This window comes from Saccoglossus kowalevskii, chromosome 9 (genome assembly GCF_978046115.1).
Source record: "Saccoglossus kowalevskii chromosome 9, keSacKowa6.1, whole genome shotgun sequence".
NCBI lineage: Eukaryota > Metazoa > Hemichordata > Enteropneusta > Harrimaniidae > Saccoglossus > Saccoglossus kowalevskii.
The window spans coordinates 14,303,715-14,319,806 of NC_140649.1; the positions used below are offsets into that span (position 1 = coordinate 14,303,715).

Below are 16,092 nucleotides of genomic sequence, written 5' to 3' on the forward strand. Positions count from 1 at the left end.
GTGGCGAAAATCCAAACAAATCGATCACGACAAAATATCGCGCAACGACGTGCTAAATGCCGTCATGCCTAGTGATCTCCGAGTTAAGTGTGATTCGATGTCCTTGATAAAAAAACACTAGACGAGCCAACTATCAACTATCCAGCCATTTTTGTGTTGTCAATACCCGTGCCTTGTCGCACTAGTCAATGAATGGAACATTACTAACATTAATGCCATTGTATCCAACACCATCGGTTTTCAAGCCGCTTGACATTGCATTGGCCTTACTCACTAAACACATCGATACAAACAAGTCGAATCTAATTTAATCTAATATCACTTTCTGATAATCATTATAACATTTTCTGGATATGTAGGTAGCAAGCAATCATTTACTACAGTGTACCTGTCCGATTCGCTGAAATAACTCAGTCCATACCTTTTTTACCGGTTCACACGTTAAGATTAATCTTATAAGATACATCTTATAAAACAAAAAATGACCATGTAAACATCAAGTAAGTCTAAAAAATCTAACTTCACATCTGATCGAATGAACCCGCCTTATTACAACCGAGGATCCAATAATAATTGTGTACTTCCGACTATGAGGGCGCTCACATGTATTGATTGTGTGTTCGCCACAACTTTAGACTAGCACACTAATTTCTGCAATCGACATGAGACATGGCAGTAAATAACAAACCACGAAGACAGTATTTATAATGTTGTTATTACGTCACGCGTCTCCACACTGAGTCTCGCAGCTAAAGGACGTGTTACTCTAGTATTCTCTCCTCGGTTGTAGAAATCATTGTTATCAATCAATTCCAGTCGTGTGAAAAAGTGATATTTATTTGTTATTTACATTAATATACAAATACATAAATGTAAAACGTCAGTAAGAAAATATAAGCCAGCAATACATGTAGCCTGGCAGTCAACCATTTCAGGCATGCGCACTGAGCGTGAAACGAATATACGAGCCTTCAAAATATACAATGCTCTATTGAGTTCATTTATCAGAGAATTTACATGATCTGAAATTTACACAACATTCTTTTCGTTGTGAAGACGATTGCTTATTTTTTTGTATGTACATACAACTATGTAAGTTGAGCACCAGTTTATACTCATGTTATCAGTGGTTACATCCCTATGTGTTTCGTGGTGCCTTTTGTGGAGAGCACTCTCGTATCCGTGAAACAATGAGAGGGCAACCAGGTTAAGCTATATAAAGGAGCATTCGGACTTCCCCAAGGTCAAACATTTAAGATGTATTATATGTGCAGTCCGGTGGATGATATAGATATACACATAGATATATACATAAAGCTTAATGCGATAGTACTTGTCGTGGCATATGGTAGGCTGACTCCTGCGTAACCTTTATTTTTATGAAAAGCAGAAAAGAAAAAAAAACATGAAAAACTTGATCTAGAAGTAGTGTAATCATACGAACACTATATTTCAGTATTTTCACTTACCACTGCCGCGTTCTGGTTTGTCTGTTTCGGGTTCAACGACGGGACAGTACTTTCCAGTTTCAAGTTTTTCGTCCATATTGTTCACACAGTTATTAATACCGTCACACGTGAGGTCGTTGCTGATCCAATACGCGTTGTGACAGTCAAATAGTTCTAGTTCGTCACAAATCGAATCAGTGGCTGAAACACAGATTTGTAATTTATAAACTGTTTGTGATTATCCAAGGTTGCAGATAATCAGACGTTTTCAGATGAAACAGGGAAAAGCCTGGATATTCCACGAAATATAAGGTAGAACTGTATTTTTTTTCAAAAGTACATCACTTGAATAAAGCGAAAAAGTAAACAAATCATTTAACATATTCTGCATGTTGTTTTCGAAGTCAGGGTTATGATGTCAATTATAGGTCCACGCACATTACACTCTATTTCGAGCCGCGTTTACAAACGGTTAAAGCGAGGGAGTCGTTACCTGCGCATGCGTAAGATGGCCATTAGCGCGTCTACCCATGAGCCTTTGTGTTTTAGAGTGTTTTCTTATCGTCGCTTGGGACTCAACTCACGAGCGTGCGCAGGTGACGACGAGCTCGTAATGTGCCTATATCTGGACACTGGAAATAGGTTTTATAAGAGCATCGCGTCGTGTTTAATATGGGGACCCACGCGACATTATATAACGCATGTAAAATGCGTTGTCTGTTTCTGGTGGTTATTTACGCAAAATTAACACGCGTGACGATTGTTGCGCTTTAAAGCGGAGGGGTCGTCACCTGCGCACGCGCGGGAATTGAGTCCCAAGCCACGATAACAACACACACTAAAAACGCAAAGGCTCATGGGTAGACGCTTGTTTTTAAAAATAACACGCTATTACCATCTGACGCATGCGCAGGTGACGACTCCCCCGCTATAAACAGCTAGTTATATACCTAACGTGTCAGTGCGTGCAAATACTTACTACACACGGCAGTGGATGTCAAGGAGAAGCCATGTTTGACGACGCTCTCGTTGGTAACCATTGTTACTAAGACTTTATTGGACGTAGATAGATGGTAGTGAGCTCGGGTAAGTTCGGAAGTACATGCTTTGAGTAGCCGATTGGATTGAACACTGTCACCGTCATACACCTCCATATAGTCTACACATTCGTCTAACTCTTCTAAGTCAACATAATCGTACTGTTATACAATCAAACAAAAATTATTTTCAGTTGATAGTAATATTAAATGTGAACTGAAGTTAGAGACTGTATAAGATATGGGATTACCATATATTGAGCTGTGACTTGAGACTGCGCAGTCGAGCTTGTATATGGCCGCCATCTTGGTGAGTTAGTATGTTATGTATTTTATCATCCAATAACAACTTTAAACAAATATTACATTTTGATTATGAGTTTAAAATCATATTTGTGTCGTGGATTTGTTTGAGACCAATTTTAGTTTAAATTGTCCGAACGAATTTCGACCACCATAACGTAATTTATTAACTTCCATTATGAACTAGTCCTGTTTAGTATTGAGTGATTTTGTGTAATTACTCGGTAATTTTTTTGTGTAATTACTCGGTAATTTTTTTGTGTAATTACTCGGTAATTTTTTTGTGTAATTACTCGGTAATTTTTTTGTGTAATTACTCGGTATTTAGAGAAAAACACAATAGTATAATTATCAACTGTAATCAACCACGGCTGCAATTCGTCATTTTAAGATCCCATCTTGCAGCTTATACTACGCGGTCATTTAACAGAAACTGTAATTGGTTGCCGCTATTAAGCAACTATAATATCGTCGATGCCTGCGTTTCGTGATTGGCCAAATGAGGGTTGTCGGAATTGACTGGAGAGTCAACATTCTGTATTGAAGATACAAATGACTCACGCGCTGGACGTGCGGGAACATGGGGCAACGGTAAGAGAAAATAAGTATAATAGTTTGGCGGTTAAATTATGTATTACGATCCGTGGTACATCGTGGCCATTTCACAATGTAATCTCATCCGTACAATTAATTAAATAAAAATTTAGTATATTAGTTTTATTTGTGACTCGCTGTTAACATAACTCTGTACTATGGTATTGGTGATATATGAATTGGGTGCCATAGGATGGTACTTGATGGCCAACCAACCTAATCAAATATGTATTTTGCATTGTACGAGTGCAAAATAAGATATTAGGAAATTAGGATATTAGTACCAGCTGTTTTATACGCATGCGCATTGGCCGATCCTGTCAAATCTCGTCATCTGTTTTGGGGCATGTCTGCCAGTGGTCGATGTGAAATTGCTTCAGCCATTGGGTAACGGAATTAACTGATGTCTGTGTGAAAACCGCTGTAAAGTGGCGGTGAAATGAATTTGCGCGGTTTTTGCGCTGCCATTTTCCGAATGATTTGGAGCAGCAATGGAAGCAGACCATTTAATTGATAAAAATCTTGTCCAGAATATGATTTCAAATGGCCGAACTTATAATTATCAGTCTCGTATTGGAAAGTACGTTTCCGGGAACGAAAGGTTTCGAGGTTGAGTGACGTGGTGAGTAGATTTCCTTCCCAGGACGCTGAGTTTGGCGTCGGTACCGAAAGAGAATATGGTGTCGAACGACCAACATAGTAAACCAAACTTAGAACTAGCAATACTGGTGCAGACGACTATGGTCGAACAACCATGAAAAATAAATGGCGGGACTTTGGTTGCACATTTAGCTCAGAAATAAAAGACACGCCAGTAGTTGGACAACCAATCATTTTATTATTGGTCACGATGTACCACGGATCATCTCCACGTCCTTTGTAAACACCACATATACGATGTGCCGCCATCCAATGGCGGGATGAGCGGCTTCCTTTGTGCACAATCAGCGTCAACTTCTTGGCTGATTCCCGCCTCAAGTGTCATGGCGTACCAAGCCACAAGAGGCCGGTAACTAGTAACGGTTCCGGCATTCTGATTGGTACATCACTTTCTCGTTGCTTGTTCCATTTCCCTTAGTTACCTGACGTCAGCGCTTACGCTCGTGGCCGTTCAGGGGTTTCCTTTTACTTTCGAAAGTTGGGCGAATAAAAAAACTGTTTCTTTTGTTATAAATTTGCACAGAACATATCAAATCTGTAAATCTAAGCAGGCAGTATGTATGAGCATTGCTTTATAATAGCATTACAGACACGTTTACGCAAAACGGAACTTGGAATGTTTTCAAATTACGTCACCCAGTCGCGTTCCTTCCGGCCGGAAAACCGGCCCAAATGAAACAATATGGCGATTACTAGTTACCTGCCATTCTCTACCATCGGCCCCACGGACCTCTGTAACCACAACTTGTGCGCACAGTCACTGCGCATCTTCCTCCGCGCACTGAACCCTGAACTACATTTACATAAACACAGAAATGCAAACAAGCGGAGGCACGATCGCCATTCACTGTTTTAGTTTTTCGACTGCTGGATTATCATTTTATATCAAGCTCGGAAGCCGTAAAGCCGAAGCTGATAATATAACGACCATCTTAGAATCGTATTTAGATAAGATTTCCTTATTTTGTTTTTAATAGTATTTTGTTATGCAATCGGTGGAGCAATATTAGGAAATGTTATATCTGAACTCATGATTGCGGATAATTTGTTGGTTTTCGTAAAAACCGTGAAACTTTTAATTTAATTAATAATTATTTTTGTTGCATTGTCAAACACTAAATTTCTTTGTTGTTCGTATTTTTACATGATTTGAGACAGAAGTATGGAGTGTGTAATATCAAGACGTTAATCCACCGGCTAGGCCCAAATAAAGTTACACAAGCCATAGGTCGTGAAACAGGGTCAGCAGATGCAGTATGTCGTTCTGTGTCAATTTTAATGAAGCACTCTTCATCCACTGTAAATCCAGTAGACACACGTATGTAGTTCCGGAAGAAGTTTTACTTCGAGATACACAAGTACTACAAAAGTTAAGGATATTTATGAAAACCCTTGGACAATCATGTAATGGATTGAAAGGAATTAATTCATCGCCATTTCAGAAATTCAACAAATATGACCTACTAACTAGAGTGGCATTACTCGTGTCAAGATTGAAAACTGGACTCTCAAGTGACAGTGATTCTGATACAAGTACAATATTCATAACGATCAATATCTCGCGTTTTACCATTTTTTTTCAAACCATAGGTTGGTAATACTTGCAATGTCACTTTTATACAAATTATTTCTTTCTCTGCATGATAATGAAATTTAAAGCTAGGGTGCTAAATTGTTTTTTTAGAGATATGGTTACTGTACAAAGTCACCTGTGTAGCTTTATAATACTAATGCATGTCCAGTCAGTAAGCATTTATGGTAAAACATCTATAACTAGAGGATGTCTGAAATCTTACTTTTTCAGTAATAAAGTTGTAAATATTTGGAGCACTTTACAACGAATAAGCTTTAAGTGGCCTCAAACATTGTATTATATTAGTATAAGTAAAAAACAAATCATAACACAATGAAAATTTTCACATAGGATTCCAATCTTTATTAATTACCATCATTATGATAAAAATACAGTTCAATTACAACTTGTAACCTTGGGATTATAAATAATTTTTTTGATATTTGGGGACTAATAAAGGTTACCAGGGGCCATGGATATACAGATCTCTTCCATGTTGAGAAAACATCTTTAAATTGACATGTGTACATGCACTTATTTATATATTTTCTGTATAGAAGAAATTGTTGTATTAATTGGAAAACTAACATGTTCATAAGTTAATGCTAATCTGATTATAAAGTAAAGGCACATTGATTGATGCAAATGTGTGGTATTATTAATTTATTATTGAATGGATAATGGACGTATATATATATATGTATAGCAAACATTCTTGTGATATACATGTATACATATAATTTGATAATGGGATTCTATTACATGTATACACTATAAAAATAAATTTATCATGAAAGTCTAACAAACAAATGATTTGAAATACTACTGTTGTCCAAATGTAGGCACTTGTTCAAAGGTAAACCTTGACCCTCCCAACGCTCAAGGTAGAAGTCTACTCATATACGCAGAATTTATCTATTTTTTAATAAATTGTACTTCTAGGCAATATATTGACTTAAAAAAAGTTGGGGGTCACCAGGTTAATTTTCAAGAAAATCATGGTTGTATTTTAGTGGATAGTGGCTATTTTGGCAGTATTATAGTGCTTTTACCATAGATTCCTATGGCAGAGATATTATGCCATAAGTCAAATTGTAGGCTGGTGACATAGGCTGAAAAAAATATATATTGTTAATGAGGGGTACTTTTTGTTTTCCTGAATTCTTTTTAAAAACCTTGGTTTTAAAAATGTTGAAAAATGCAATTTTTGCTTAACATTGCGCTCTATGGAATTGTTCTAAAAATAGCGATTTTTGAAAAATATTAGGACAAGTTTCTCAAAATACGGCACTGTTCACACAAAAGAATGCTATTTTATGGGGCAATAGCTCCACGATTTTACATAATAAACCAATGAACACTGTCATGCGATTTATGACCAACTTTCTCAAAAAATGCTGAGTAGGCTTTTACCTTAAATCAATACTTGTACCATTATTGGTCATGTGACCTTTGTTCTGGTTGTAACCGCACTTGTGTTGATATGCAAAGTGTAGTTAATACAGATGACACTACATAACTAGACTGTCGACAGTCCCTCTGGCCTTACGTGTGTGTGTTTTTTTTATTAATATTAATATTAATCAAACGCCGTAGGCGTTTGCGAAATGCCGAAGGCATTTCAAGCGAGGGCCGTAAGGCCCGAGAGACTGTTATAGCCTGCTGCGCCACCACTCGCCACTGTAGAGAAATTCTCCTGTAGCGTACCATCATGATTGACAGGCAGAGTGATGTCATAAAAATGCTAACCAATCACAAGTCATACGACTGTTTTCGACGAGCCTTTAAATAACTTTCGCCGACATTCTGCATCCTTTTTACCAGAGAATTCTCTTCCGCATAGAATACAAATTAGCTCCTTGGATCGGGGGGAAATGCACAATTTACTCACTACTTTCGTCGGAGTTTTACTGGGCGAAATGTTGTCGTACATCATGAGACACCAACGCACTCTTCCTTTGTTTAAAATTAGATAACTCGCGTTCGCAACTTGTAGTTCTGGATAATACTTGGCAGAAAACGATCTATACTCGGCGAGACGATCAAAGTCATGCGTGACATAAAAAAAAACCGCGATTTGACCTTTGCATAACAGTTTAACTCCGCCCATATGCAAATTATTACTACGTCATCGAGATGCATGCATAATTAATAGCAAGGCCAGTCCTGCAGGCTATAACAGTCTCTCGGGCCTTACGGCCCTCGCTTGAAATGCCTTCGGCATTTCGCAAACGCCTACGGCGTTTGATTAATATTAATAATAAAAAAAAAACACACACACACGTAAGGCCAGAGGGACTGTCAACAGTCCATACATAACATGTAAATCACTATTGAAATTCAGCCTTACACCAATGCAGACAAATATCTGTTGAAAATTAAAAAAATATTTGTTCACAGACTGAAAATTACTAGTACTACCCTTTAAATTGGTCTTATCTTACTTGACCTACTAATTGTGAACCACATTTACTGTATTAGCTCTGTCAATAGACAAAACACTTATTTATTTACACATATATATGTGCTTCTAATAGAGCAAATATAGTATTGGATTTGAATTATCAGGAGTTTTTCATGGGGTAAAGTACCCAGGTAAAAGAGGTGTTACAAATTTAACACAGGTATGATTATATTGGAGGTGCACTTAAATTATGGCAGTTGACTTAAAGACAATTAGTGCAGCACATCCCTGGGGAGCACTGCTCTTTTGTGAATCCAAACACAGACAACATATATTGTTGTGCAATACATTATTATATTCTCTTGCATGCCAGGAACATTCTTAGCAATATTTTGTAGCTGTAGTAACTGTGGTAACTGGTCCAGCTGTACAGCAGTCAGAGTGCCACTCAATGCCATGAAAAGAGCCATAATAAAAAAGACAGTTGTGTGTTCAGCTCTTTGTAGGTTTTACAAAATGTTTTTACTCTGCGAAAAAAAAAATGAACATGTTTAGTCAAAATAGAATATATGAAAAATGGTACTTGTAACAGAAATACTTGAAAATGAAATACAACAACAACCAGAAACTGTGAAAGTTATTTTGCCCACTAAAATTAGAATGACATACACGTAGCAGCTATAGTGCGCATTGTGACTGAATCTATTTCAACAATAGCAGAAGCCAAGATAAAAATAAATCTAAATTAGTATCTTATTATAATTTTAATCCTTATAATATTTACATGATCAATGTCAAATTTATATTGTCAAGCAGCACACTTGAACATGCTGCATTGACAATGGGTCCATTTTGTATAGGACAAATAAAATAGTATTGTTTATGGAAACACTGAAATTAATGTAGGTAGGTATAACTTTTATTTTGATTAAAGTGTTAATAGCTGTAACTATGTATCTTTTTTTCTCTTATTTTTGTTTTTAATAAAACATTTCCTGTGTCATTAGTGTCAATTTGTAGCGGCCATCGCCAAAATGTGGACTTTGAAAGCATAGCATATACACTATGTATATCAATGTAGTATATTATTAAAATAAATTGTAAAAAAATGAGATCTAATTGTTTATATTAGCTTATTTAAAAGACATAATCTAAAATGCACCTTGTCCAATACTTCTGAGAAACAAATTATTTATTCACCCACGGTTACTAAAAACCGTGATTCACCGACCACCACTAGTAATTTGTTTTCCTTGTATAAAATTTTTATTATATAAGGGGGCATTCCATAACCACAGAACAGTGAGCAGAAAAACAACGGTGACGATTAATATTTTACTACACTAGCAACCGATGATAAACCTCAGACAACAAATAAATGTATTAGTTATCTAAGGATAAACACACACAATTTACGGCTTGTTCCCTGAATAGTCTCTGTGGTGAATAAACAATGGTAAAGTTCTCCAAATTAACACTTACCTACATGTTGGGATTCAAGGCATCATTGCATGATTTCACAATCGGATCGGAGGCTGCCATTTTAAAATCTCCCGGGAAACTATTTACGCCTTGTAATCAATCCATAAAAATGTAGTCCTTTATCAAAATAGCCATTTACGTCCACAAAGCACGGTAAAACATAATACTTTTACTATATTTATTTAAACCAACTACTTTATGAAGTATTTGAATCATTTTGATACATTTTCCAGTTCAATTAATGCAAGAACGTATTTATTTATCACGATTCTTGATAAAATCACCGCTTGTGGTGGCAAGGGTTACCGGAGGATGGCGCGTGACCCTTGTTACGCAGGACGGTTACCTGCGTCCTACCTGCCATTCGCAAAGGACGCCGGGAACCAGCGAACGTCAACTTCATGAAAGAAGCACGACGCACTTGCTATGCCAGACCGTCTTGTGGCGCCCTACTATTTCATCAATAACCAAATATACTATTATCCTGTTCCCGAATTGAACATTTGTTTATTTGGAATAATTTCCAATTCTACGCTAGGTCCTTAGTAATTAATGATTCCACGTATTTATTTGGCCGTTATTTGACAGACGTAAAATGCCATAATGTTAATTCGCGGAAATTTAAACACACTGATACTGATAATGAATTACAAATTTGCCAAAAAATACTAAATTTGGTATCCCATGGAAATAATTGAAATCAAAATATTTGGCAATATATTAAGTTTTGTGTCGCATGCACACAATGGAAATATCATACAAAATGGGCCTAATATACTAATGTTGTATTTAATTTATTGTAAGAACGAGTTTACATCCTGGAATGGCCACGGTGTACCACGGATCATTACAATAAAATAATCAATAACATTATAGCTACTGATAAAATTTATCACAACTGCAACCGAGGATCTGAATGGCGTGATTCAGCAACGCGCCAACTTAAGGGTGCTGTATATTTGTTGTGTCTGGGTAAACTGGTGATTGCACGGTAATTCTTATGAAGATTGTGAAATTAGAAAACGCTGCCACTGAAATGAAACATCACTGTGAACAACCAAGACGTTATTAATATAATTTGTGTATTACGCGCGTCTTCGAAGTGGAGACGTTATTCTGTCTACCGTACTATTACATTTGTTTGTTTTTCAAAGGCGCTCTCTGTGCAACAAATACATTAAACTTGCTCTCAATGTATACCTATTGGCGGTTTTGAAATTGCAAACATACATAATATCCTTCATATTCAACATCCACTAGTTTCCAGAACTTCCTACCTGAATTATAAGCCGTTGTTCCTCTTTTGGAGCTCGCAGTAAGACATTACATTTGAAGTTATTTCGGTAAGTATGGTATCTCTGTGATTCAAGCCGCGTGCCGTCACTTGTGATGCTTCTCCCGCATACCTCCTCCATATATGCTGAAATGGAACAACATGCTTTTTAAGAGCTTCAGCCGCCCGGATACAATCCCCGAGACGCGCCGCGTTTGATACGCGTATACACAGCGCGTGTTTGTTTACATAAAATTCAAACGCGCATTGCAAGACTACTGCGTGTGTGACAAATCGCCTAGACGTGACAAATTTACACATTGACGCTGCAGTTCGGCGTCTTCTACACCGATCTGACGCATATCGCGCAAGGTGTGCCGGGAGTTTGTTCGAAATTTCGAACGTTTCGAAGTCAATTGCCGATTGCCACGTATTTTACGGATATATTAAATCTTTTCAGAGACCTGTTTACTAAATAATGATAAATGAAACTTAGAAAACTTGTAAGAACAAACTGGGCCCAAATTGCGCAAATTGCAATAAGTTTACGCTGCTAGAGTCTGGTTCGGATGGAGTTCTACGCGTGATTTTATTGCGCTCAAGGACGTTCTATTTTCGAACTAGTTGAAACCGGAAATAAGGCAACTACTTTCGAACTTCAAACACAAATTTGATTATCGTTATTATGTGTTAGTTTCTGTTGTTTCAAAGATTGAATTATGTATGACAATAATATTTCACTCTATAAACAATATTTCACTAAAATATGTGATTCACATAGACAACCCAAATTGTAAAAAGCAATATCAAGTTCCGCGTATAAACACTGTTGTAAAGAGGCGGCGGAGCGGAATTTTAGCCAAAATCGGCTAGTAAGGCGTTGACACAGGTCGTTGTGTCGTCACCGTCTAAGCATCGATGTACGCGCTGCTTCGGGACCCTCAACCACGCCTCCAGCGGCAGAAATCAGTCAATACTTGGAGAATGACAAATGTTGTAGGCGTGGAGAGGTTGAAGTTGGAAGATTTTTAAATGACGCCGCAAATATATGAGGCTTTATATCACATATGTGTTTTAGCTGACACCTGAAATTCCCCGAAATATTCAGCTTAATATAATTCTAAAGATATAGTGTAAAACCTCCAAGATATTTTTTTATAATAATAATAATAACTTTATTACACTACTAAAAAACCTTCAGAGGGTTTTTGTATGGTAAGGAACATAAATACATACAATACATAAGAGATAAAAATAAAATGTTAGTAAAATAAAATTAAAAAAATAAATTAATTACTTTCTGTGGTTTTAAAAATTGTGCTCTTTAAGTATTTTGCTAAAGCTATATTGTTCTCCATAATCTTTTTAAATATGGAATTCACATCCATTGTGTAAATATTTATTGAACACTCATCAAACAGTTTTTTTTCTTTGTTCTATATAGCCAGTACAAAATAGCAGGAAATGTTTTTCATCTCCTAATGCTTTAGTGTTACATTTATTACAGTGTCTATTTTCTAATTCTATTTTGGGCTTTGTTCTTCTACCTAATTCTATTTCTAAGTTGTGGTCACTCAGACGGAATTTTGAAAGCATTTTCCTGAGGCTGAAATTTGAAATGTTTTGCAAATAATTTTCCATATTATAGCTTACTTTGAATAGTTTGTATGTTCTCAGTTTTGTTCCCCTATTTTCATTGGTTTCACTGAAATTTAGTTTTTCTCTCCATCTTTGAATATAAAACTCAGATAGTCTGAGCTTTACTTTTTTTAGTATTTGATTCCAATTTTCCATATTGTGATCATTTTTTATTTTAATTAGATCATGTCCCAGTGTAGCATTAATAATGATAGTCAGCTCGGGGGCGGACATCCGGGCATTTTCACCGCCTGGCAACCCGCAGCGGTGAAAACAAAGGCCCAAAACTCGCAGAAAACGGTACTTTGGGGTGATTGTTGAGACTCCTCTGAACAGTGCAACAAGATTAGCCCTACGTGTGTAACATATATAAATTTGATTGTTCGGGATTACTTCAAAGTTGAGTTTGTGTTGTTTTCTCGAATTTTCACCAGTTCGACCAGTGTTCCACAGCAGCGCGCACAGAGCCCATAGAAATGCATGTACCACTGTAGTGGTGCGCGTCTTAGCAACGTGGAACGTCTGTGACGTAGCTCCGCCCCGAGGATAACGTCAAAAAGTTCGATATGCTTGGTAATACATCGTCCAATCAGATTGCCGGGATTGTTATTAGATAGTATGGAGGTTATTACACTGCTTTGCCATGATATATAGGGTAAAGACAATTGTTACACTGCTTTATTACACTGAACTGCAATGATGCATGAGACACAAATTGTAACAATATGCTGGCGCTCATTTGTTTGTTACTTTTACCATGACCTTTATGCGCATGCTCTGTTGTTTTTCTTACTAAGATGGCGGCTAAGCAAACGTTGCGCTTACAACCCGCCCAGATCACGACCCTTGTGTTTATTTTTTGCACATCACTTGATATCAAAACATAAATGTTATGACTATGACCAGTCTTATTCTTTTTTAGGAATATAAAAATCGTGTTTGCGATGAATATGCGTCAAACGCGTTGACATCAAGCAGGTGCCGTTGTTTGTGTGTGGATATAATACATGATAAACAGTTCTGCACTATTCTGTAATCAAGATGTGATCAGGACAAGAAATGTAAACATTTTGACCGCAGAATAAACTGTATTAAATCTATATGCCGCGTTACTGATTTGATTAGTCTGTGCATGACCGAACTTAAATATGTTAAGGTTGGGTGGCCAATCAGGCACAAATTTGTAAATAGCAGTTCGAAATTACTTTTTATTTTCACGCAAGAATACAAGTTGCCTTATTTAATTCAAATCAATTGCGAATAGACCTGTTTTGAATTATAGCGCCATCAGCCGCTTTCCGTGTGAGAATGGGGGGGGGGGTGATTTCTAGTTCGCGCATTTTAATCGTTGGTTTCTCTGGTTCCCGGCGTCCTGGTGGGCTATCGAAAATCGAAATCACCACCCCTACAATACCCCCACCCCAACCTACGCAGACGAAATTGGAACAGAGCGCGCAAGTTTTCTAAGGTAACGAACGGCCCGGGCGATACTTGTCTATTCCGTTCACAACATGAAGCCGTCTTATTTGTATTGCCAGTTAGTGGAGATGGAATATTATTTATTATCAGCGACTCACCCGGTTACTTTGATGGGACATTGCATCGACCGTCAACCGTGTTCTATTGAGTAGGAGTGACTTCTGACGCGTTGCATTCCAAGCTGTCATCTAAGGGACTTGTTGACGCATGGACCTTAGCAAAGCGCAGCGCTGGCAACCACTGCGTTTACGTTGTCTGGGTATAAGTTACTGGCCCGAATATAACAGATTGAAGATATTTTCGTAAAGTCTTGTGAAATTTCGGAAAGCGGAGAGGCCGTATATGTAAAATATACCACAGGAAAACTGTGACGGTAAAACGTCTGATTGTATAATACGTCTCGTATTGTTTGTTTTCAGATTTTCTTTTGTGTTTTCACTTAGGGAAAGACTCGATCGCTCTACGCTTATCAGGTGGCCTTACCTTGGCGATATCCAGCGCTGTCAGTCACCATGGCAATCAGACATAGGTAGATCCCCAGTGCAGCGTGTAGTTCCATGGACGTTATTTAAAAAAATCCTGGTAGGTCGGGCTGTGATTTCATACCGGTGTTATTGTTGAACGTATACGGACACAATCACAACCACTAGCAACAACCGTATATCTTGAACGCAATTCAGTTGTTAATGATCAACTAAGAAAAAAAACCTCGCCAATGTTCACTACAATGTGTCTATTCTAGCATTTCTGGGTCGCTATAGTATACCTGTCATCTTATACGTATTGTTATGGCATCGTTAAGGGCTTGTCATACCTGTGCAAACATTGTGCGTATCGGGCAGTATCAACGGAAACATCCACACTTAATCCACCACGTAATTACTGCACTCCAGGCAAGGCATATTGTACAAAATGACATTTTCGTAGCGCCTTTCCAATGCAAATGACGGGGGTTCAATCAAATTTCAAGGTTCATATAAAAGATTGATAATATTATGCGACTAGACTATGAATCAACATTCCAATTGAACGCAGGACTCGGATTCAGATGTTCGTTGGGGCGGTGGAAATGAAATGAAAGGGCAAAGCATGGTCACCCTTCTAAATCAGTCTCTTGGATCGTTAGAAAGACTCTATAACATGTTACTTTTGATGAAAGCAGAGTACGATATTTAGCCGTGAACGAGGCTGTGTGGCGCTACTCCTGATGAAAGCAGAGTATGATATTTAGCCGTGAACGAGGCTGTGTGGCGCTACTCCTGATGAAAGCAGAGTATGATATTTAGCCGTGAACGAGGCTGTGTAGCGCTACTCTTGAGGAAAGCAGAGTACGATATTTAGCCGTGAACGAGGCTGTGTGGCGGAATCACTGGGGTGGCGAAATTACTCATCTTGTACGTTACGTATACGTAGATTCAATTTAGTGTGATGAATAATAATATGAATTTAACCCGCCTTTAATGCATAGAACTACCGACCAGTGAAAGCATGTTAACTTAAGGTGGTAGCAAAAACAAAAATTAATTTGTGATTAAAACCTTCTCTAAAAGTTACTCAGCATGCTACCATAACAACCTAAACATCGTCTGAAAATAGATTAATATTCATGAATTGTACATGGAACAGATATAAGTGTTAATATTAATTACCAATCTAATCACGATAGCAAACCAGTCTGAGTGCGGTTTATTTGTGTGTGTTATACATAAGACCATTTCAAAATGTATAAAGTCCAATTAAAATTTCAAACACTAAGCAACAAATAAACACATGTCACTTACAAAGATTTTATGTACATGAAGCAATTTCAATTTTGTTTGTATACAAAGAGGTACAATAATCAGAAAATCAATTGCAATGTTTAAAAAACATATAAAAGTTAATAATTTGGTAATTAGCATGTAAGTTAATTATAAGTAAATGATTGAAAAAGATTTTTAAAAAAGTATTATTTATTTATTTAATATGCAAGGATGTAGCCCCATAATTACAGTAATCCTGTCTACACATTCCTCCAAGCTACCTAACTAACTCTGCAAATTCACCAGATATGCAAATTAGCTCACTAATACAAATCTGCATCATAACTACTCTTGTCATGTCTGCACACAAATCCTAAGTTACGCGTGCAACAAAATTACCCATAATCTGGCCTAAGCGTACATAGACAGACATACTAAACTTATTATGGGTCACTGCTC

General features: G+C 37.2%; 1 protein-coding gene across 1 annotated transcript; it reads right to left on the reverse strand.

The window, feature by feature from the left end:
* Positions 1-816: 816 nt before the first annotated feature.
* LOC146738360 (uncharacterized) lies at positions 817-14,591 on the reverse strand. The gene is made up of 5 exons (XM_085503952.1): positions 14,375-14,591; positions 10,779-10,921; positions 2,428-2,647; positions 1,470-1,649; positions 817-1,369 (listed from the first exon to the last, which is right to left on the reverse strand). The coding sequence occupies exons 1-5, from the start codon at positions 14,448-14,450 to the stop codon at positions 1,263-1,265; spliced, it is 726 nt and encodes a 241-aa protein (XP_085360078.1). The 5' UTR covers positions 14,451-14,591; the 3' UTR covers positions 817-1,262.
* Positions 14,592-16,092: the final 1,501 nt, after the last annotated feature.